Consider the following 25,858-nt stretch of genomic DNA (forward strand, 5'->3'; position numbering starts at 1 on the left):
ATATGTTTTAATTTCAAGCAGTATTTCTAATACACTTCTCTTCCAGAAATTTACTCAGAACCATAAGAATTAAGCTATACAATAATTACTTCCTTTCATTTATTACAATACTCTGAAATAGTGGATGAATTATCAGTTTTATAAATTTATAAAAGTTTGTTGTTTTTTTTTCCTTTAAGATATCTCTCAAGAAGAGATTATGAAGTCACAGTAATAGATGCTGGCCTGTTACAGTTACTGCATTTCTTAGTGTTTTTATGTCCTTGCTCAGTGTTTAAAGATTCCAGATTATGTTTTTCTATTCATCTGTAATCCAAAAAATTGTTCTTTGGTCCCTCTATTTTCCTGATCTTTTTCATTCTACTCCATTTCCACTTTCACACACACACAAATATTGCCTCACGTAGAAATTATCACGTAGAAATATACTAATATATTTGGGAAAAAAATATTTTCTTAATTCTATTAACTTTTTTCAGAAACAAAGACAAAAAATATGAACCTTAATAAATTCCTTTTCCCCTCTCTGACCTTAATTACATCAGCAACAATGTGATTCATCATCGAGAAAGGCAACGGAGCATGAGATCACTTTTTTGTCTTCTGGTTATTCTGTTTGCCTTTCCCTTTTATTTACTGTCTGTGATTTCTGTCATCCAAAAATGCCATTACTATTTCTAAGAAAACAATATATATTGAGGTCATTTATGTTCTGGGTTAATGTTGAACTGTTCCTCAGTACTAAATATCTGTAGTCTCACCTATGTACAAAGTGGGGTTCTCTCTAGAAGAGGGAAAATTATGTTTAGGAGAATGTTTCCAAAAGAAGGTGAGGGGGATTAAATATTTTAGATGAAAAAAAAAAAAAAAAAGACAGAGAGAGAAACAAAATAATGCAGGAACATAAGAATAGAATAGGAAGTCCAGAGGAAAAAAAATAAAAAAGAATAAAACAAAAAGGGAGATATTTTATTACAATGGAAAATGGAGGAGGGAAGGAGGGAAGGAGGGAGGGAGGGAGGGAGCGAGAGAGGGAGGGAGGGAGGGAGGGAGAGAGCGAGAGAGGGAGTGAGGGAGGAAGGAAGGAAGGAAGGAAGGAAGGAAGGAAGGAAGGAAGGAAGGAAGGAAGGAAGGAAGGAAGGAAGGAAGGAAGGAAGGACAATATTTTCAGAGTATTAAGTCTTACTGTGCAACAGCACTATTTACTTCAAACACGTTATTATTGTTGTGGGTTTTTTTGATTGTTTGTTTGTTTTGTTTGATTGGTTGGTTGGTTGATTTGGTTTGGTTTGGTTTTGGTTTTGGTTTTATTTTACACAAACAGTAGTCACTGCTCTAGGAGTTGCTAAATCAGTGTGGAGAGTTGTGGGTTAGCACAGTACTATCCCTTCCTATTTCTCAGGTATCAGCACTGTCCCTTAGCCCACCAGTCTCTATGGGCTGCTGTAAATACACACAGCTGACCCTGGCAGGCTAGCAGGCACATGAAATGATTTCATATAGAAGACCTAACTCCCTACTCACAAGAACACTTCTGAAAATTACTAGGACAGTTTTTCATCCTTAGTACGGCTATTACAGGCTTTCTTTATTTTCACAGCTTTCCTGATCATTTTGAAGAAGCTCTAATTCAATATCTTTCCCTTGATAAATGTACTGAAAAATGCAATAACTTTGAGGTTTGATTTTTTGAGTTCTATGATGCTGTTCAAATCAGTTGACCTGTAGTTGCCCACTGCTGTTCACCCTGCATTGCTTTTACTATTTTTGTATAACAGTAACAATTGAAATCCTTCTTAAAATTAAATTCCCAGTGTGTTAGGCTTTGTACAAATATTCAGAGAATTTCTGATGGCTGATCTCTGTGATTCAATGTTTGAAATCAGCTTAATTTTTTTAATAGTAATTGAGATCTGAGATTTGTCCATCTATCTGACATGCTATTAACTTTTTTGCCTTTTCTGTCAGAATCAGCCCCACAGCTTTCAGCAGCAATATAATGTTCATCTCCTTGAGAGAACATCTCCAAAGAGATGTTCTTCTTTGGAGGTTGACAACCCATGATCATAATAGCAAACAGCAAGTGGTCTTACTTCAGAAGATATTGCTCTAGACCAGTCTCTATCTACGCTGGCTTTCAAAAATGGCTTGGTGATTTAAACCTTGACATTCTCTTAAGAAGCCCTATTAAGAACACTTCTAAAGATCCTAATTTAGGTTTTATCTCTTCTTACCCTTCTGTTTAAAAGCAAATATAACATACCAAAAAACAAGACACATGTCAAACAGTGCTAACTCTTCCGGCCAATTGGCTAGGCTGAGTAAGAAAGAAGAAAATTAAGGAGGCAGATGAAAGAAGACAGTATTACCTAGAGGTTTTTCTAACACAATTTTTCTTTGCAATATAAAATTCTGAAGCATTTTTAAAAGGTCATGTTTTCCCTTCTTTTCGTGTATTTTCACTACAGTATGTGACTACCGTTTTTGAGTATAAAAAGGATCATCTTTTCTCTTTCCTGTTGCAGAGGTTGTGTTGAGGGGGAAAGTATGACCCTAAGGATGAAGGTTACTGATGTGAACATTGATAGGAAGAGAGGAAGATTTTTTTTTCTTAATTCTATACTGGTTTTATCTTTGATAATTTCACTACAGTGTTGTGTAAAGATAACTGCACCACCAGAGTTGATGGTGGAAGAAATGGAAGATGTCCTCCAGAGAGGCTCTTGTGTCCCCGTCCACTGAGGTTTTCAAGTGCAGCTAGGCAAAGCCACAGCTCACCTGGTCTAGCCATGGATATAGTTCCACTTTGGGCAGGAGACTGGACCAGAAATCGTCTAGAAGTGCCTTCCAGCTCTAAGAATAGGCAGGGAAGGCATGTGAGCTACTGAACACATGGCAGCATGCAGTGACACTTTCAGCCTCAGACTCCCCTCTGTAAGATCAGAAGAATGGCCCATCGTTCCAATGCATTAAGTTTATTTAGACGAGAGGCAGTGCAGAAAGAGGCACATCAGAGAAGAGCATTGTTAACAGAGCAAATTGGAGCTCATACTTCCCTCTCATATTTGTTACATTTTCTTAAAAGTTATTAAGCTTCAAGCTAGAAGACGTGGTATTGTTGCATCAATGGCCTTATGTATGATACTAAAGAATGATAAAACACAGCTTGCCTTATTGCATTGCCCAGATATACATTAGCATGCTGTAGTATACCCCTCGTTTGAAATAAAACAAGATCAGAATGTGTTTTGATACAAGGCAAAATTTCAGTTGGCAAGATAAGTCATTTCATAATTTTCTACAAATTTAGCTTAACCTTAGAGTGAGACAAATCAGACCCCATTTACAGACCACTTTGCACCTACATCACTATCATGCCTTTACACACCTTAATTTGAAAAGATATAGGGCTGTATTTATAGCATTTAGGTTCATATTCAATAGGTTCTGCTTATCCAAACTGCTGTTGAATTTAAGAATTAGGGTGTTGATTTGGGCTGTTTTTTTTTGTTTTGTTTGTTTGTTTGTTTGTTTGTTTGCCTTAGTTCCAACTATAAACTGTGGTTCAAAAGCAATCAGCGGTTATTCATTGAGTTTGGGTTTGTTTGTTTTTTATCTCATGGTCAAGCTGAGTTCTTTGAATTTTTATCATACTTCAGGCCAAAATGCAGATCTGCTGATATCAGCCACACACTTTCCCATTGGTGCACATACATAGCTGTAACAGGTTGTAACAATTTTGCTGAAAAAGGAATTAGGTAATAGACTGTCTTGCCACTACTGTGCCAAGAGATTTATTGCTAACACATTTAATTAATTACTTTTATTTGTAAAGTCTTCAATTTTAGTTCTGAATTCATGTGAGGATTAGTCTTATTCAATAAAAATAATTTCTTCACAATCACATGTTAGAGTAAATTAAAAGCTGGAGTATGTGCCTTAAATGTGAAGTAGAAAAGTCAGAGTAGAACGGTCATGCATGAACAGCAACTTGTAGTTTGTACTGCCATAGTAGTGATTCTGTAGCTAAAGCTAAAGCATCTTTTTAATTTAAAAAGTATACAGCCATTTCCAACAAATAAAGAGTTACTGATTTTTTTTTCTTTTCAGTTGAGTGTGATGTCTTATACCAAAAAATAAAATAAAATAAAATATTTTCTGAACTCTCTCACACTTGGACCTTGCAGCCCTGGTAAGGTTGGGAGGCTGAATCAGCTGTTGTCCCATAGTAGTAGTGTCAAATATTTTCATAGTCAGACAGACACTACGGAGTACTTGTAAGTCACAGCAAATTAGAATTTTTATCAAAAGCAATCATTTACCAAAAAGGTACCTACTACTTTGGGCCTCATTTATTCTCTTTCCACTTAAATCAAGGGACAGAAAATACATATGGGTTTTCAGGAACACTGTGAACAAGAAGTAGTCAAAATGAAAAATTACCAGTTTTCAGATGGTATTTTTTCTATGAACTATTTGTTGACTACCTGAAAATAGTGAACGCCTTTCACAGAAATGAGGATCAATACATACATGAGAAAATGAAGCATTTCTCAAGTAATGTAATTCTTACTGCAGAGATATGCCTTTTGGTCATACATGATGTACAGGAGGATATGCAAATTATATCTTCTGAGGCAGTGAAATTAGTGAAACAAAACTGTAGGTTGTTAGTGCAGCTTGTGTAGCAGTATTGCACCAAACTGTTCACGTTTCTTTAGTAGAGATGGAAGTACCAGAGAGGTGTTGAATAAGGCTTTGTTTCCTTGCAAAACTAATCTTTTTATACACATGCAGACATGCACACATATTAATCATGATTACACTTTAAATCTAGAATCAAATACCATTTGGTTTCAAGCAGACCTTGTCTAGGTGTCAGTAGTTAGGTGTATTTCATGTTCTGGCTGATATTTTATAGGCTATAAAACTGTCTTGCTGTGTAGAGCATTCATAGAAAAATAACATTCTAGTCATGTAAGTCATATAAGGGTGAGTAATGGTAATGTGGTTTTGCAGGAAGAAGGGTAAAATTGTGTGAGAGGAGTTTAGCAAGAAACAAGAATTAGGAGAGAGAGAAACATTAACAGCTTCAATTCCTTCCCAGTCTTGTGGTTTGGGAAGAGATGCTGGAGGCAATTCTGAGAACTAAATTGTTATGGTAGCTTAATTCAATAGACTATATAAAACCAAAATTAGTCTAAGATGTGTCTGTACTGTTAACTTCTAATGTACATTTCCCAAAAGTGATAAAACACTTGAAATGAAACTTTCTATAAATGTTTACTAGCACTGATGCATACCAGTGCAAGAACAGCCCTAACCACTCAGCTCAGGGACTGTTACAAATGCTACAGAAAACGGCAACAATGGAAGCATAAAACTCCTTGAGACCTCTCTGAAGTTATTCTCTTAATATCTAAGAAATTAATCTGTATGGAAAAGAAAAATATGTATGTACAAGTAATTGTATAAGAGCAAAGATAACTCCTATATCCTACTTAAAACTGATGAGTGTCTTTTTAAATGAGAGTCCTATTTTTAATTTTTATATACATACAATCATTTTTGCCAAGGTTGGTAAGATTAAGCAAGAATTCATAAATGTTCTACTCAAATAGGATTAGAATATATTCTAAATTCTCATGTTGTGACCATTGAATGTGATGTCTTATGCACAAACATTGGTATTATGTTCTTAACAGACAATAACAATTAGTTAATGAAACTGCTCTACTGTTGGAGGGAAGTTGCCAAAATGTGAATCTGTACAACTGTTTCTTTGCAGCTTAAGACTCATATGAAGGTCTTGCAACATCCAGGGAGTGGAAGGGAGAAGATGGAGAGATGTTCACATAAAATAAATACTGAACTCCCCATTATTATTTTTTTAATATAACTGTAAAACTGTAAATCATTAATTTGACTTCAGTTACACTACCAAAATGTGTGAGAGAAGCATGATTTACAAAAGGTGATGACTGTATTTTAAGGAGCTTAGAGTTGGGAAAAACAGGTTACATCTGACGCCAGATACATAACCTGATTAAACTCATCACCAGATATGTGAATCAAAAATTCTTGAATAAGGAAGAAATGAAAAATATAATATCATGTATTGTCAGGTGCCCTGGAGGAAAATCCTAGAACAGAACAAAACCTTACAGAGTGGAAGTAACTAGAAAGAAATGAACCACTTAGAGTAAAGCAGTACAGAGCTTGCACTGTCTTCCCCATACAACCAGAAGGCGGAAGCAGAACTGTATTAGGAAACTTGAGAAAGATCCCTCCCTAAGCTGGAAAGACATTCCAGTTCATATCTTTTTTCTTTAAAAAGACAGGTGTGGAACTTCCGTTCTTTCCCATCATAGATAGCCCAGCTCAACAGTAGAGGGTTGGTAAGCCAAGGGGCGAGTCTTGAAAGTCAGTTGACGCTAGAACATGCTAAAAAAATAAATCATTATGGGGCTTCTGTAAGGAGAATAAGGTCTTTTGGCTACCCTTGCCATATACCTAACCTGTAATTCTCTGCAAGTTAGAAAAAAATATGTAGAAAGTTTTCAACTAGATGAGTCATACTCGAGTCATGTCTGTGTGACAAGAAATCAGAAGCTCTAATTCATGTCCGAAGTTGTATAAGGAAACAACAATACCAATACCATGAGAACTCGCCAGGCTGTTTTGCCACATATTAGACCTGGATGAATCATCTGGGACACAAAAAACTCTTTCCCTTATGCAAACGAATATAATGGAAAAAATCTATACGTGTATTTAAGATTAATAGTTATATCTGATCCCTTGATTTCCACAACTTTATTATGGATTTACTGTGAGGTAGTTTAGAGTGGTGACATTTCAGTTCTCTTCTGTAACTCAAAAGGTCTTTGCACTGTTATTCCAGAAACTCCTTACCTTACGATCTTTTTATTCCCGTATAGAAAAGAAATCTTGCTTTCTTCATTGTGTATATAGAAAGTGAACAGACATGCCTTTCCAGAACACCAAAGTATTAAGAGGCACACATTTGTCAGGAAGCAAGGGAAGTGTAGGCAACACTGTTAGCAGTGGTCTAGAGGATACACAACTAGTTGTGTGATGCACAGCCACACTTCCACTCATCTCTGTCAAGGCTGGAATTGAGTCTGGTCCTGTGCTGAGGTAGAGAAGAACATCCTGTTTACCATATGCCCTTTTCTTGTCCATTTACCATGGAAATTATGGCACAAGTCGTCAGGAGTACAAGAATGCTTTCACAGATTCACGGTATCTGTTATTTCCATTTACCTTGTAACTTCACTTGCAAAATGTACTCTTGGAATGGACAGTGAAAATAGCCAGTAGATCTTGTTTTTACGAGCCATACTCAGGACACTGACAGTTATTTTTATTTTGCTGTTTTAAACCTTGAGTTATTCAATCAAAAAAATAAAAATAATAATAATAAAAAACCCTATGTCTGTAAATTTATTGTAAATGAGAACAGAATTAAATTTGATTTAAACCATTTTTACAGTTTTAGAAGGGGAGAAGAGAAAAGCATGTTACAATTTTCTAGCAATATTTTTTTCTTTATATAAACTATGACATTGTCACAATGTAATTGATTAATCTTTCGTGAACTGTGCCTTTCTGTTTCATTCAGTGCTTCTAAGACTGCTTCTCTGGAGAGTACATAAAGTTTCCAGAGATCTGTTTTTGTAATCTTAAGTGGTTAGTCTTTCAGCTCCAGTGCTACCAGTGTGATTTTAATTTATCAATCTGCTGTTCAGTGGAATGCTGTAGAAACACTTCAAAGCCTAAACCCATCACTTATTCCTACACCTGTCAATGACAGTCTTCTGTACTTGTCAAACCAAGTTAAATGACACTCCTGCAATGTATACAATATTGCTAATAAATTGGATAATCAATCACATGTGCATGGTTTGACAGTAGTACCTTGAATACACTGAATTTAAAATGCATTTTTAAGAAGCAAGACTCATTATTCTTGTACTAGGAAAAAGAAAAAAAGAGAAGAAAAGAAAAACATATGGGCATCAAGAATTTCCTAGTCAATCTATACAATTAAAGGACACCTTGGGAAATGGTTCAGCCACTTGACACTGGAAAGCTTTTTCATTACCTTAGTATAATATGTTCCCATGAGAAACATAAGTAATTGGAGATTACTTTAGATGACAGAAAATAGTTTAACAGCCGGAGGAGAAAGGACAGGGAAACATTAAGTAGATTTATTCAGGTTTCTTTCTGTAGAAAAGCTACAATGCAGTATTTTGTTTCTAAAAAGCATCAGGCTAACAATGTTAAGTATGGACTGTCCCTGCAGGCACAAGAAGTAGGTTTTTTTAGGAGCAATACTGAGCATTTAGTCATACAGAAAACTGTTTGGGCTAAATTTCACCTTGAACTCCTGGTATCACTCATGCTATTTGGCTGCCATAAATCACTCCCAGACCAGATGATCTCCAGAGTCTGAATTTTAATCTTGATGTCTTCACTATCACATGCTTCACAAGCTTCCCTTAATCCTTTACAGGGAAATGTCTAAGGTACTTGATAGTGCATGGGCTGTTTTGAACATTTGCCCAGGTTTTGCTTCAAATTCAGGTTGGAGAGTGAATACAGAAATTTCCCCAAAAAACATTTAATTGGGAAAATGGTTTGGGGGAGAGAGGACAAGCATAAAGAAGGGAGGTATCTGAAGATGAAAAAAATACAGCCTAATAATATTGCAGATAAATTCTGCCTAGTGCTTTGATGGGTACAGGAAATGAAGTACTGTGTGTTAGCCAAACTACTTTATGTACACAAGTCTTGCTTGGGCAAAATGTACCTCTTTGGACTAAGATTTCCCAAAAGCTTTTCAGTTTTACAGAAAAATAATAATAATAATAATAATCTCCATTTACAGTACTACATTCCTTTCTGTACTTTTTAATATCTGATTCAACATCTTCCCACCTCAGAAAAGTAAATAAATAAACAAAAAATCCAAAACAACATCAAAAGAAAATAGATACTATCTTGCACTTATTAATTGAATGAACATACAGGATAAGAATAATATTTTATTAACTTATCTTTACAAAACTATTGTGAAGATTGATCTGTAATCAAAATATCCTAATAGTAGGTTATATGCAGTTATTTGGCATTTTGGGACAAGTGTTTAGGGGTTAAGGTGGTATTTTTTTATTTTTTTTTAACCATACATATTTGCCATTATAACTGCAATATGGAAATGAATGTCCTCCTCTGGCTTCCTCTTTTTTTTTTTCTTTTTTTTTTTTTCCTGTAAACCTACAAGAATTTGTTAGCTGAAGGAATCACTGACAAAATTTGTCAGCAACAGGCAGACTCTGGAGGCTATTGTCTTTCTCTGCAGAATATACAGCCTAAACTGCAAAACAAAATGTCCTTTCAATTCTACCAGCATCTTCAGCCTTAACTAAAATTAAGATTGGATTATTTATAAATTAAAGGTGGGATTCAGCCCACACATTCCCCTAGCTTTGGAATCTTAGTGAGTTTATCAATTAACATGTTAATTAACATAAATTAAATTCTTTGGGGAATGTGGGTAACCATCCACTGAAAAGTGGCCTGAAGTCTCTGCTTTTTTTTTCAATAACTCACTGAAGTCATTATCATCTGACTGATTTTCTAACAGGAAAACTTTCATTTCCCATTGCTTATTCCCCAAATCATCTAGTTATGCCCTCTTCAACTCTTTTTTTTTTTTTTAATATCATGCCAGTTTAGACTGATTCACTTTTGCACTCAACAGGAGCAATTTCTAACACTCTTTTTACATGATAAGAGAAATGATTTTACAAGTGACTGGAATACTAGTTTCAACCATTACATTGATATGTGTCTCCTAAAAAGAATTTGATTGAAGGAATATTGCTTTTGTATTTAATATTTTTGTCCAGCCCTGACAACAGAGAAGCAATTGACAGTGGAAATGGTGATAGTACTGTCAATTGAATTAAGATATATTATGCCTGGTTTGTCAACATTTATGATTTACAAATAAATCTCTGTACCTGTGGAAAGAAAAAGTGATATTAGCTAAGGGTGACTCACATGCAAGACAAAATATCTTGTTGCCATGAAAATCGCATAAGCTCTTTCTGCTGTTCTGCATTAACTCTTCTAAAAGCAGAATAACTTCACTGCAGTTAGTTACACTAACTAGTGCTGGGAGCAAAGTAGATTAAAACAGGGTGTGACTGTTAGTTTGTAAACATCTACCGTGGGCATACAACAAAGAATGCAAGAAAGGTTATACTGTGACAATATATTTTCAATATACAATATCATCAAATAAAGATATAACGTCTAGAAGTTTATTTCAGAGATGCAAAAGCATAATTTTGCATTTGCCTAACTGACATGTGCACCTGCAGGTGTGCGTAGGACAGTTGAATGTATACAGCATTATAGCTCTGAAAATCTGGTCTTTGGGGAATGCTTTATTCTTCAGGCACACTGAATTTAAAGCAGGCTAATAGTTAAGTGAGATGAAGCTAAAAGGGACAACTTGTACAAGATTGTCTTGTTGATACTGGGTCAGAAAAAGCAACTATGACTTTTGCTTAACAGAAACACATTTTATTGATGAGTTTTTCTTGCCTCAGTGTGACCATTAGGATGCCTTACTGTCTTCTGCCTTAATAGTAGCAGCATGCACACAGGTCTGCTGCTAAAGCTGCAGAGGTGTCATGTTTGTGGGTAAGTAATCTGACTGTTTACAGCGCCATTATGAAACTGCTGACTCCACCAGTTCACAGGCTCGTTTAAACCTTTCTCTGCTTCCAACTTGCTGAGTGTTTGGTATTCCACACTGCACGAGTGATTTCCTGCAGCCTCCGTAACGCAGGTTGGTGGGTTGCTAAGGAATTACTCTCAAGAGGTTAAAAGCCCTGCAGTCACCTTGATCTCAGTGCCCGTGATTATCCGTGCTAATTTTCTGCTTCATTTTTTATACCACAGCACTGACCAAAGCTTATGTCTGTCCCTTGGCATACGTAAGTGCAAATAATTACAGCTGTACATAGAGAGATGTACTAGTTGCTTTCACAGTGTAATTTCTTCAGCATATTATTACAAGTGAAGCATCATCATTCAACTTAAAAAAAATAGATAAAAGGACATTGATATTGGTTTGAAAATCAGAAGAGATTTATTTCTTCTAGGTCATCCATTTGGGATTCTTTTCTTTGTCTCTGGCTCACAGCCTTTACAGTACACTTGCAAGACAACTGCTTCACAATGAAGAGCACTAGGAGTTGCCTTTATAAAACCCCAGACCTCTAACAGTTTCACATGATGTCTTGTATCCATGGGCTGTTAACCCAGCAGTCAAAGCAAAGGATACTTAATCCCAGTTAACACTGCTGCTGCATTGCCTGTGCTGCCACTTCTGCAGGTAAAGTTTCAGAGAGGGAGAAACAGATCTAGACCATGAGTATAATCAAGGATCCACAACAAGATTTTCCAAAGCTTTAGACCTACCCTCCTTTACCTGTCTTATTCCATAAGGACAAGCACTTACAGACAAGGTTCTACAGTGCTATTCTCCTTCCATCATTCTAATGGATAGCATAGAAGGATAAATGTCTTATCTCCAAGACCAATTCAGTCACCTTTCTTTAAGAGAACTAATGAGAAAGGGAAAGAAAGAAATGAACCCTTTGCTCTCTTGAGAGTTCACGGTAGTCCATTCACATCTGCTATCCTGACCTTGAGGGTGAAGAAGCTGGTGCCACTACTTTGCCAGTGGTCCCAGATAAGGAGTCACTTTGTGTGCAGAACTGGCTCTCTTCTGCTCCACATGAACAGCATTTCCACACAGAAATGCCTTTTGCCAATGCAAAGAGTTCCTGAGTGACCTGTGGGGAAAGCAGAAAATCCCTTCCCACCTCCTACTAGAGTCCCCACACCCATGTTGTGGGACATGGAATTTAATCAGCAGGAACTCCTTGAATTGTGAAGAAGATTTCACTTACAATAAACTCAGAGTAGAAAAGGAATGAAACCAACACCTGTTAGCCTGTTAACTGGGCTAGCAGGTCACACTGTTATAAGCCACAGTATGTTTGAATTTCATATCCCAATCACAGGGTACTAATTTTTTGGCAGAAAGATGAATAGGATAAACAAATTGGGTAATGTTTGCTGCAGCTGAAGACATGGGTATGCTCATTTCAGAGATTTACTGCCATGCAACATTCAGTAACCTACAGTTACTTCTTATCTTAGTAGCAATAGATGCTACTGAAATAAACCATACAAAAATGCAGAGCAGCTTAACTTTAAAGTTAGGGGCAACATCTGTATTACAGTCATTTAGATAGCTTCTCCTGTAAAACACTTAATGAAAACTGCTGGGGTTTCTCCACATGAAAAATAAAAACATAATCGTAATCCTCCTCTTCCACATTTGTTGCAGCCTTTAAAAGTTTTTATCACACAATGAATGTTAATAAGCAACATGTCTCTGGGCAAATGTAATAACAGTATCAGATGCTTGTGAAGCAATGAAATATTTTTAGAAGGCAATGGATATAGGCAACCCATGAAAGTTTGCAAAAATTCATAGATTACATTGCCATGTGATAATCAAATTCCAAAAAGTGCTACTTTTTTTCTGGTCCCACAGATAACATTAGACCATTTGGAGAATGATGGGTTGAAATTGTCACTGATAAAGCTGAAAGAACATAAAGCGGTTGATTTTCAAGGCAGAAGTTACCTGAACAGGGAACAGGACAAAAGAACAAAATTCTTAGGGGCTGATTGATGTGCAAAACTGCTTCTCTTAAAAGAGAAGTATTATTTCAAATTTTACACTAAATTAAAAAATAAAATGTGCTAAGCCACATTTTTCTATATAAAAATACTGTACATGAGGAATACTGTGTGACAGGATCTCCTCAAGGGCAGAGTGTGAGGAGGAGGTAAGGAAGGAGAGAAACATTTGGTTACCATACCAGAAACTCCTTCCTGCATCTTCTCTAATGAAAATACCCAGACAACAGCATCCAAAATTTCTACTATCTACTCTCATCTGTGAAAACTTCCCCCAATCACTCAACCCCCTCTCAAGCCTATTGACTTTTTTCCTAGCCCACTTAGATCTCTGCCTGAGACCTCCCACCCTGCCATGTCCCTCCAGTGCCACTGTTCCCAGGAATGTGAGACTTTGAAACTTCTCTGTCATGGTATTTTGCATATGAAAAATGTAATACTACAAAAGCCAAGTGAAAGGCCAGCCTTATTCTGTCCTACCGCCCAGGGCTGAGTTTCCACAGAAAAGTATAGCTGCCCTTCAACCTTACATCAGTTGGTAAGAGAATTATTGTTCATTGGCTTCATGGTCTTTAACCTTGAAAATTTGAATTTATTTCATCTTTATGCAAATAAAATTAATGTCACTCCAGGTGAAAGGTTTCATGTGACATGCCTTTTAAATTTAATCTTTTTTCTTCAAGCTGTCTGTCTTCTTCTACTTAAAAATACAAACTGAATATTAAGTACAGGAATTGCAGCTAAAGAAAAGCATTAGCAAACTGTGAATAGACGTAAATAAAATCGTAGCTTTACTACCTCTTAGTTCCATGTGGACAGGCTGTGGAGTGAAAGACAAAATAAGAATTGTTGCATAGTTTAGGGAAAATTTTGCTACAGTTGTTTTAAGGTAAAATACAGAAATGTGATTGTTATAGAAGATCTAAAAACTATTACTTAATGTTATTTTGGTTTCTTCACCACATTCAGCTTACCTTCTATGTTCTAGTCTCCCAAGGCTGTTTTATTTAGTGAGTAATTCATGTAAAATTCATGTAGAGTTTTTCTTTCTCAAATAATTTACTGACAGGACTACAGTCATCTTCTCATCTGATGAGTGTGATGATCTTCAGTGCTGGTCCAGCATTATGTGGGTAGACAGCATGACTTACCCTATCATTAGAGGCTTGGGCACATGCATCCAAGGTGGAGGTGGAAATTGCCCCTCATATCTTGCTCCTTTGGTGGGTGTTTTTTTGAGTTTCAGACAAGGCAACCCCAAGATGAAATAATAACTGAGGTAATTTAAGCCTGAAAACCATTTTTTTCCCTTTTTAAGCAGTCAGCCTCTGAGACATAGCAAAGGGAATGAAAGGGGAAAGAAACTTTATGTTATGAGGGAAAATAAACCCAAAGAACTTCAGAATTCTTGACCTATACTTTAAATTGTGTACTAAAGAACAACAACAACAAAAAAGTTGAAGACATCTTGTTCAATATTGAAGAGCAGAAATTAACCAGAAGTCCATTCCAGTTGAAGACACACTTTGTTAATATGTAGCTACCACCATTCACCTCCCTTTATTTTCAGTGAATGTTTTCCTCTCTGCTTTTTCCTTCCTTCCTCTCTCCTTTCTACTTTTCTTTCTTATTTAAATTTTGTCCTTTTTTGTGATATTTTCTTTCTTCATGCCTCTCATGCCTTAATATTCATAATTGTCTTACTCAAGCAAGTGAAAAACATGGTTTCTCTTCCTACTCCTTAATCAGGCAAAGTACAAATCCCTTGTGACTTTTCAGTGCAGACCATTTATTTTTAATTCTCTTTTTGGTTGTGTGAGATAGACTTCATTGCTATTTCTTTACCATAAAGGGAGAAAGTGAATAATGGAATGCAAACATAGGAAGAACAATGCAGGATCAACTTTGCAATTGACAATGTTAAAAAAAAAAAAAAAAAGGTTTCCTCTGGACTTTTCCAATTTCCTACTTATATCTGTTTACCTTGAAGGTGCCTTTTTTACCCAGACTGGTATGTGTATTCCCTTCTGAACATGAGGAAAGGTGTCTCTAATACTTTTTGCTTGCATCATTCATTTTCCTAACTTTTTTCCTTTTCTTTTTATAACTGTTTAAATCTTCACAGATGAAAGATTTGGTGAACTCAAGGATCAGTAGTCCAACCATTTTAATGGTTTTCATGAATCAAATTCATTGTTTAATCTCTGTCCTTGCCTACTCACTCTTACCAATCTTTCACATATTTAGCAATCTTCCTACACCACTGACTATGCTAAGTTAGCCCAGCAAAAAAGAGGGCTTCAGTATTAGAGTGCTCACTTCATTTGATCACTCAGAAAATTACACTATAATGATCCTCTAATTACAGAGCTTTGTGCTGTGTTAAATCCTTTCTATATACTGTTTTCACTATTCTGCTTGCCCTAGACATTTCCAAATTCCATTGGAATTTGGAAATTTCCCATTTCCAAATTTACTACATAGACAACAGCATTGGCAAACATAATGCAGTGTTTGGTTGAGGAAAAGTGAAAGGACTTTGAAAAATGACTTGGAATGTGAGATTAGGCCATTACCACAAATGTTTTAACCAATGCATATTTTTCTATAAGTCAGTTCATTCTTGTTTTTCTATGTTTTTCCACAGGGGTTATGTCTTTGACTATGATTACTACAGAGATGATTTCTACAATAGGTATGTGTGGTTATATTTTTGTACATCCTACACCATTTCTATTGTTTGTTTATAATGTAATCACATCATTTGGTTAGGTAGGTCCGTTTTGATTTTACAGATTATTCATTTCATCATTTCTATTGTGTATCAGAAGAGGATTATCTGAATATATCACAAACAGAGAAGATTACCACCCAAAGTCTGCTCATTAAACAGTTCTTTTGTTATTAGCTTTCTCTGAGAGATTCTGGGGCATTTTCTGTGCTGAAAAAAATTAATGGTAGCTTAATTGCTTACTGTTTCTTCCTACAGAATTCTTCCAGGCTTACTTTCTCTGGAGCATATAACAGCTGTAAAATTTGTCAGTATTGATGCTCATGTCTTTTCTTTCATCCATGTGTATGAAAAGATGTAGACTGTCTCCTGAAATATGTGTTTTTTCAAGCATCATCCAAGAATGTTTAGAAGTCTAGGAGGACCTTGAGGGTAGTCAGAACACAAGTTGAACAGCATGTATATTTCCATAGGAGGAAAGGGAGTGTGGATACCTGAGCAGTTGGAGACTCGTGCTTTGAGTGTGTTCACACAGCCTAGCTCGGCGCTGTAGAAATATTATTCATTCAGATATAGCAGAATCACCAAAACAAAGGTTTAACATGCATGGCCACAGATAACCAACTCCTGATCCAGCAATGTTGCATCTCTGCATTACAGTAGCCTGGTTTAGCATAGGCCAAATGAGTTGGAGGACAACACAACATTGCTCCACCAACCTGAAATCTGAGATTTCTTTTACATGTTGCAGCAGACAACAGCAGAGTAGAGGTTTACACCCTTTACACCAAATTAAGTTGTCGTGTGCTACGTACCTTTCTCCTTAGAAACATGGTAGAAAAAGTACAGAAACAATATATTTTTTGTTTGTTTGTTTGTTTTCTGGGATTTATTTTAATTCAAGCCACTTGATTCATTTTCTTGTATAAATAGCTATGCTCACCTTGGACAGAGCTAAACAGAGTGAGCTGGTTTTCTTTTACACATGGAGTAAAAGCAATTAACTCCATTTAATCCTGCTGAGTCCAGCCTTGACAGCAGGAGTAGCTCCTCTCCCAAAGGAAGTTAACTTCCACAGGCTTGTGTTTACTTTCCCCAAGGTTGCTTCTCTGAATTTTCTCAGTGGATTTCCAGGTACTTTAGGTCAGAAAAGGGTGGCAAACCTGGTTACTGTTGTGAAATAAAATCTGTATGAAGACAGACAAGATCAGGACTGCACAATTTAGAAGGTGGGGGGAGAACAGGCATTTTGTATGCATATCAGTGATTATTGAGACAAAGTATAATTTTTGAACTGAATCACAGAATCACAGAATCACAGAATCACAGAATCGAATCACAGAGTGGTTTGGGTCGGAAGGGCCATTAAAAAGCCTCTAGTTCCAATCCCCTGGCCATTGGCAGAAACATTTCCTGGTTACTCAAAACCCTGTCCAACATGAACTTTAATTCCAGGGAGGGGGCATCCACAACTAGTCTAAACCTACACTTTTTAAATTTAAAACTGTTACCCCTCATCCTGTCACTACACTCTCTGATAAAGAGTTCCTCCCCATGTTTCATGTAGGCATGCTCCCCATCAAGAAATGAGCATTTCTGTTAATCTTTTTCTCATATTACAAGCACAAGAGCAGGCAATGTACTTCAAAACTGATAAAAGGATCTTTTTAAAGAGAGCATATCATTGAAATATGTAGAACTTCATGCAATAAAATGCCAAGACCAAAAGCTTTGCATAATTTCAAAATAAAAGTCAAAATAGCAATACTAGATAACAGTCCTTTTTCACATTTCAAAAAGGAAACAGTTTTTCATTGCACTGCATTATCTAAACACAAACTATTGAAAGCTAGAAAGAAAATCATATTAAAAATATATATAAATCAACTTACATTTCTTCTGAAATATTTTGTTCCATTCATGTCAAACGGGAAACTGTGACCAACCTGATCCAATATAATAAAAAATATGAGTGACAACAAACCATAATATTTCTTCAAAAATTAAAAAAAAAAAAAAGTGTTCATATTCAAACAGAATTTTTTAGTTATGCTTGCAATAGCTAGAAACTGCTTATTTAGTCAGAATATTCAAGGCCATGAAGTTCAAGTTCAATGGGAGAGACAGAACCTTTATGACATGTTGTAAGTAGTTATGTGAAAGAAGAGATTTTGTACTGTCTGCAGGATTATGATACAGACAACGGAAAGGTTCACAGGATTTAAACAATAGGTGTTTACTTGACCGAAAAAGGGCTAGAAGACTTGATTTTTCTTCCTGATCCATATGCTATTAGACAGTATGGTAGAGAGAATTTCTCTCTCTGAGTTTCTTATGTGTCTGTTTTCAAATATGTTTCTATTGTATCTATCCACCCGGTAGGGGGACAGTGTTTAGAAATGTGAATATTAAACATACAGTTATAAATCTGTGAACAGAAAAAAAGATATTTCCTGAGAATATTGCTTGTCCCTCTACTGTAGTTTCAGAACTGTAAACCTTCACGTTCTAAATTTCTTCTCCTGATTTGTGTTCATCTTTCATGTTCTAAACAAATCTGTAGATTTAATTGCTTTTTCTGTTGCCTTTGTTTTCTTCTGTGCAGATTAATCAACAGCTGTTGATAACTGTGTTTTCAGGATTGGGTTCCCATTCTGCTTGGGAACACTAGTTGATGTTGGTTATAGAGCATCTTCTAGTGACTGTAGTGGTAATTCTCTGAATACATACTTACTACAGTGGTTTTGGTTTGAACAAAACTAACTTTTTTATTATTATTAGCTGTGCTTTAGTATTTCAGTGATTCTAGATCAATTCATTATCCAATAAAGAGAAGATGATGGGCCTTCATTTCTGTCAATTCTAATGGATATACAGTTCCGTCATTAGAAACTGCAGGATATTTCTTTATGGTTATGGTCAACTTCCAAAAAGTTCATTTATTTTTCAATCTATAAGGACAGCAGATAGATAGAAAAGTAGAATCCAAGCCATGCATGTAATAAAGGAGCTGAAATGTGACTACAACAAAATGTGCTGCTATTAGTTGTGCGTGATGAAATGATTTGGACCTGTGGAAAGCAGGTTATGGATTTTCCATAGGGCAAATAACAGAGTCCCATGGAGCACCCTTCATTTAAATGATGCAAAATCTGAGCTATGCACTGGGCTGTGACTAAAATACGAATATAGCACTTAATGTGCATAGGTCCTTGAAATCTAGTTTGACTGTGATATAAAGTGATTATGATCTTAAAGGGTAATTTTCTCAAAGATAATAAGAAAATTTAATTGACAAGGCTTCCATGACATGAAACCACAGAAGGTTTTATGGAGTCCAGCTAACTTCATCTTTTCTAGGTTGTTTGATTATCATGGCCGTGTCCCTCCCCCACCCCGTGCAGTGATACCACTGAAGCGTCCTCGTGTGGCTGTGACAACAACTCGCAGAGGCAAAGGGGTTTTCTCCATGAAAGGAGCATCACGATCCACCTCAAGTGGGGCTTCTTCCTCAGGATCCAAATGTGAGTTGTTCATATGAGTTGGATTTTATTGACACAGTGATCATATTAATTTCTGCAAGCAGACAGCTTCCAATATATACCACTTTTGTAGTTATTTCTTAGACTTAGCATGTAGTTTGAAAAACTTGTTTAGTTACCAAAGGTGCCCCACCTTTCCTGCAAGTCAAAGAAAAAATTGGTGTAACTTTTGAAGGAAATCCTGTCAAAAACCTGTGATCCTTGGCCTCGCTTACTTGGCCTCAGAAGAAGCCTGTTTAAGATCTCCTATAATCCTGACTGTTTATGCACCATGAGGTCTTGTGAACAGATGATCATAAAGCAAAGCTAATAATCTTGTTATAGACAGACCGAGGCACACTGCTTTTTGTTGAGATGTGAGGGTTGTTTCCACTCATATGAGATGTGTGGAGGGTGGCCTGGGGCTGGGGAAGGAGGGAGGTTGGGTTGTATTTTTTTTTGCCAGTGTTTCCTTTGAAGGTAGAAAAGGCAAAATGTATTTGCCTGTTCTACAAGGGAGTGCAAAATAAGATTGACAATTTGGGGTTATTCAACCCCTTCTTAGCAAGTTGGCCTTAGAAGAGCTGTTGAACAGCAGGTATTCCCTCCTACATTCTCACCTACCTCCCCACCCTGTAGTATCTCCCAGGAACTTCATTTTCCTCTCCGTGCATCTTTCAGCACCCACCTGTCTTCCCCTGCCCCTTATGTGGAGTGATACTGCCCTTGGAAGCGTCACTGGAAGAGGAAGAGAAAGATCAGGTAGGGATCAGATATTAGAAAGAATGAAGGGACTTCAATAAGGCACTTACAGTACCAAACTGGCCAAACAGTACCAAACAAAGTATCATGCTGTTTTACACACAAGCATAAAGTGAATCCACCAACAGTACACCTTTATGGAAAAGGGGATGATTATGGCATCAAGATGAGATAATTATATACTCTGAATGAATAACCTATCCAAATCTCACACACTAGCATCTAACAAAGAAAACAGAACTCTAGTGAGTCCACTAGGATCTATTCTTGATTCTGTTGTATGAACTGATGATATTGAAGACCTTGAAAGAAAATGTGTAATAAATATGCATGTGGCTGAAGGAATGGAAGGAATGGATAAGCAGAGAAAGAGTAAGAGAAAAAGATGATGCTGTACACTGGGAACAGGGAGCTCAGGCCACTTCTTGGAAGGGATGACGTTCGGGGAAAGAGGATCTGTTGTCTTGACAGTTGAATCACACACAAGTCTCTAGGGAATGAACTAGCTAGATGTCTGTTACCAACAGTGGGAGCTTTGATACCTAGCATGCAGGAAAACATAAATCTAGGTGTTGTATTATAAAGCTCACTCGCACCCTAAGGGGTTGTCTGTGAGTGGTAACGCTTCCTTTGTTCTCTGGAGAATGAACATATGTCTAGATCATTTTCATACACATCTTGAATGAATACACTTGTTCATTTACATTCTTTTTCATTCCTCAAATACTGAAATATGATTCCTAATATCAATTTAAATGAAAGCATACAACTCAAGATCTTCACTTTAGTAGATATAAAATTTAAATTATTTTGCTAGTCTTTTCCACGCCTTGAGTCTTTGGATTTTTCCAGAGTGAATCAAAGCTTTAGTAAGTATATACAGTTATAGATTCACTCATTACAACTCCTTTGTTCATTTTTTACCAATGTTTTATCCGCATGAAAAGTTAGTAGTAACAATGCATTTAATTCACTACTTGTACTAAAGGGTGGTCTAATAAGAATGGGCTTTTTGAACAAACTTTGTCTCAAAGAAGATGAATTATTTTCAGATTTTTTTTATATATATTTTTTCCTTGTTGTCTAGAACAAGAATAACTACAGGATACTTCTAGAGAGCCAAAGACCTTAGTGTATCTCAAGAGATATCACGGAAATGTCTCACCTAGAAATCTGGATTTTCATTGTAATGAATGTGACACAGCATTTTACATTAACGTATAGATATCTGCTCCTGAGAATAATCATCAAATTTGCTTTAGTACTCATCCTGCATTTCAGAAAATATTTCATAGTCCTATGTCAGGGATTAAGTAGTGTTTACTGCAGATTGCAGGATTCAACCTTAGTGCAAGTATGAGTACCCAAAGCTACTTCCTGTAAAAACTCCCAGACATTGCCTGTGCAACATGACGGATGTTGACTGCAATCAGGAGTTTGGAGATCCCAGCAGGCAGTGTTGTGCCTCAGTGAAAGTAACCTTTAGTGTATGCAGTTGTTATGTGAATCTTGTCAGTCTTACATCTCCAAGTGACAAGATCATCTTTGTGTCCGGGTCTTAACACTGAAAGGAGAGCTGCAAGTTGCATCACTAAAAACATGGGCCTTCATTTTGACCCCTGATGAGTTCACCCTCAGTTCTTTACAATGGCAGTTGGAACACAACTGCAGAGAACGTTTATTTTGCTGGACAAAATGAAAGAAAATACTCTTTTTGCATGCAGCACACCTGAAAATAAATTGGTTGGTTTTTGTTTTGTTTTGTTGTGTGTTATTTTTTTAAAGAAAAGTAAGGCTCACAGTATACTGACTTTCATGCTTGATTTCCCCATAGAATTATATCACTGCTTGTCAAGTCCAACCAAACCATCTTAAAGGTAGAAACAGGATTTTGTTGACTTGGGCAAGAATGTAATCAGCTTATTGTAAGACGTTTATCGGAGAAATAACCAAGCTATTCCCTGAGGGGCTTCAAACTAGAAAGCAGAGAATGTATGCCATTTATAGGAAAAGTTTGTTATAATGAATTGTGGGATGAAGCAGGTTTTATTTTTTTGCCTCTTACTCTACAGTGCTAATATGAACCCCTTGAACTAATGCACTGTTGATTCTAATTGTAATTTATTGCTAAATACATAAAGGATCTCTTCAATAAGAATAAATGTAGTTTGTGGGAAGGAAGCTATTTTTGTCTTTAATGACATTCAAGGCCAAATCCAACTTAATGACACATTCCTATGTCAAAATGGCGTTGCATATGCTTGAAAGATTTCACCCCCAAATAGCAAAACTCTCGTGAGATCACATGCCTTAATAGAGTTTTCAGATTTGAGTAGCAATCTCATAGGCATAGCTGCTTTCCACACTCAAGCTGGATCCAGAAAATGAACCCATTTATGTAGTAGTAAATGTCAGAGCACAGTGGACCCCTCTGTGAAATTAGCAGAATTAGAATGACTTATTTCTGAAAACCAGCAATCCAAAGACAGAAGTTTGTTGCCATACACAACAAAGATCTTACAAAAGTATAATACCAAAAATGCCTTTTTCACTGATAAGAACATCTGTGAAAATAATGTCTGCCAGTGCAGTAAATTATTTTTCTACCAAGAAGGGACAATATGTGTGCTGAGTTTGCTTCCAAAACACAAAATAAGTTAGGAGGATTCGATTTCATTTTTGAATCTATGCTTGTTCTAGGATTAGTTGACAACATTTTCTTTTCTTTTTAACTCCAAAAATAGAAAAAATAAACAAATCAATCTTTTCACATTATCAGAAGAAACTCATAAAGTAAAACACACTGGTGTGGAAACTACACGTGGTAGTTTTTCACATAAATGGTATGAAGCAACAGATGAAGATAGTTAGCACTCAAAAAAATGCTCACTTTTTCTGACAACATAGAAACTGATGCTCTTGGAGTATACACTTTTTTTTTTATGCACCTGAAAACAAGAGGAAAACAATAATCTATTTTTTTTTATTATCTTTGTGCATGAGATTAAGGAGTAGATACAGAAGAGGTTACAATATGTGCTGAATTATTCCTTAAAATTAATTAATTTTGACTTTTATAGTTTATGTTTAACTTCATCAACTAACCCATTTTTCAATGAAATCTGAAGTCATATTATATGATAAAGCATTTTATGTTAAACTTGAAGAGCTCAGATAAAAATATATGACATTTCTTTCCAAAGAAAACTGAATCATGCTTTGTGGGTGAATCAATTTTTATGTCAAAAAAAAAAAAAGTTTCACAAATATTACTGTAATTCAACAGGAGCACTTTCATTTCTAAAAATATAACTGTCCTCAATTTTAAATCTCTTTGGCCTGGGTGCAGCTTGTCTCTTTTACTGCAAGATGTTTAAATGAAAGATGCATTCTAGAAAACTCTTATATTTATAGCAGAGGACTGGAAAGGGTTACTGAAGTAACTTCCTTGCTTTTTTAAGAAACTACACCATCTAATCCTTTCCAAACGAATTAAGCTTCACCTTAAAGACAGTTGGGGTTTAGGTTTTTCTATTTCTGTTTCTTCTCACCTCCAGCTTAAATTTTTTTCTCATTTGTTCATATCCATGTGCTGTGCCAACACTGTCTTAGCTTAAAAGTTTTATTCTTTCATGTTCTTCTGTCTCAGGCAAACACACAAAGTTCTGTCACATTACAGGTTTTCCATTCCTGTGGTCATCTTCATGGGCCTTCTCCCCACATATCTGCTAGAATTCAGTGTTTCAGTCTGTATGTTGTATTCCAGATAAGCTCTCACCAGGTCTACAATGGCATTGATATTTTCCAATCTTAAGAAACACATTGTTTTACACATCCTAGTATTGCATTTTCTTTTTCATGGGTGCCTTATGATAGCCTACTGTCAACCTGAGATTACAATTATACCTAAGGTTAATTCTGTTACTGTCTTTTTCAGCTGATGAGTTTTCATGTTAAGAGCAAGAGTTCCACTGTTAGTCAATCAAGTGCAGATTTTTTTCAGTGCAATTGAATTTCATCTTTTTTCTACTGTAGCATTCCTTAAAATCACCTGATTCATTCTTCCATTCCAGTTTACTCTGAATAAATATCTTCCAATTTCCTGTCATCAGCAAATTTTATTTGTTTAGTTATTTTTTTCTTCAGTTGTTTGAAGATTTTTAGCTATTCTGATGTCAGTGCTTGAGGAATTGCATCAATATATTTTTCCCTTTCAATACATGCATTTTTGTCATCTGCTGACCATTGCTTATCTGCTCATATAGAAACAAATGTAAGCTCCTTTATTTTCCTGTACTTTAACTAAAAAGCAGATGAGCAAACACTTTAAATATATGCATCTCTGTTCTTATGTTTATGACCTACTTCTTGCATGAGATCAGTCTGAAAAAAAATTAAATGAAAATCAGTTAAAGTTTAATGGATAATTTCCATACTCAAAGCAAGACACCTGAGGTACAGTATTTACAGTCTTTAGATTTTGGCTGTGTTATAACACTGCGCTTAAAGACTCTACAATTATTCTCAAGCTCTATACCACAGAATCACAGAGACACAGAAACACAGAATCACAGAATGTCTGAGGTTGGAAGGGACCTCTGAAGGTCATCTGGTCCAAACCCCCTGCTCAAGCAGGGCCACTTACAGCAGGTTGCTCAGGACCATGTCCAGATTACTTTTGATGATCTCCAAGGATGGAGACTCCACAACCTCTGCTGGTGTCTGACCATTCCCACAGCAAAACTAACAAACTACACAAATTAAATAAAAAAATAAAAATTAATTTAATTAATTAATTAATTAAAAAATAAAAATAAAAGGAAAGAAGGGGGGAGGATTTTTTGTGTAGAGGGAATGTCATGTGTTTTAATTTGTGCCAATTGTCTTTGTCAGTACAGCAGTACTGTGAAAAGTCTGGCTCCTTCTTCATTTTCTCTTGCACTGGGGAGCCCAGAACTGGCCACAGGACTCCAAATGTGGCCTTATCAGTGGTGAGTGGAGGGGAAGGATCACCTCCCTCAACCTGCTGGCAACACTCCTGCTGGCGCATCCAAGGATATTAATGGCCTACTTTGGCATAAAGGTGCATTGCTGGCTAATGATAACTTAGTGTCCACTCAGACCTTAAAGTTCTTCACAACTTGTCTTTAGTAATCTCTGTTTACTACAGAAATACCTAGTGCAATGTAACTGAGAGTGGAATTTCTCTTGGAGAATGATTTTGAAGATTTGCACAGTTCCCTGAAAATTAAGAGGATAAGTGACTCGAATAACTACATTCACATTGTAAGGTTGGAACTGGGGTGGACATTTGGAACTTGGTATGGATTTGTTGAAAATCTGTCCCCTTTTTTCTTTCAGTCCTTTTTAACATTAACTTGAAGTGATTCACTGTATAATGGAATCTCCTATTTAATAACCTTATTTAATGTAAAAAATAAGTTGCAGATACAGTGTCCAGAATTTATGCAAATACTTTTGGCATTAGGGGAATCTTGCAGGAAAACAGTGGTAGCAATAATGCTCCTCTGCAGTTTTTAACATCTTCATTTATCGTTGAATCCCCGCTACTGCATCTGTGTTCCCTCTAGCATAGTTCTTCTCAAACTCATTTATATCTGAAACACCTCAGGGAAGTCCCTGTGAAGCAGAAGGTTTGGCTGGAATTGCACAGTAGTCCTACCTATATGCCTGTTTCCTCACCAGACTCGGAAATACAGAAGTTTTCAGCTTTTGTATACTGGGAACAAATATAATTAGGTCCTTGTGGTGTCTCTTCTGACTTTTGATATTTTAGCCTACTGATTTCTAGTCAAGGAAACAACTCTTAACCCAGCAGCTTGACCACATGGGATCTGTTGCCAACTGTCTTCATAGTGGGCTACTGCAGATACTTAGGATTCCCTACTGGCCTGATTCACACCATTTCACCTTGTAGTCTGCATTGCTTTGCTACTCCAGCATGGACAAATTTCAGCCCCCCAAGGGAAGCAGTAACCTTCTAAATAAACAGATGTCAAAA

General features: G+C 36.3%; 1 protein-coding gene across 13 annotated transcripts in view; it reads left to right on the top strand.

Annotated features, from left to right (window-relative positions):
• RALYL (RALY RNA binding protein like) overlaps nt 1-25,858 on the top strand; it is a 425,404-nt gene that overhangs the window by 370,604 nt on the left and 28,942 nt on the right. For 10 of the 13 annotated variants that reach the window (XM_066993127.1, XM_066993126.1, XM_066993134.1 and 7 more), the window contains 3 exons: nt 15,470-15,517; nt 18,914-19,077; nt 19,756-19,836. In XM_066993127.1, the coding sequence (XP_066849228.1) occupies nt 15,470-15,517; nt 18,914-19,077; nt 19,756-19,836 (293 nt within the window). The remainder of the gene's footprint in view (nt 1-15,469; nt 15,518-18,913; nt 19,078-19,755; nt 19,837-25,858) is intronic. The other 3 variants (XM_066993133.1, XM_066993135.1, XM_066993137.1) reach the window with 1 other exon arrangement.

The sequence above is a fragment of the Anser cygnoides genome, chromosome 2 (genome assembly GCF_040182565.1).
Source record: "Anser cygnoides isolate HZ-2024a breed goose chromosome 2, Taihu_goose_T2T_genome, whole genome shotgun sequence".
Classification (NCBI taxonomy): domain Eukaryota; kingdom Metazoa; phylum Chordata; class Aves; order Anseriformes; family Anatidae; genus Anser; species Anser cygnoides.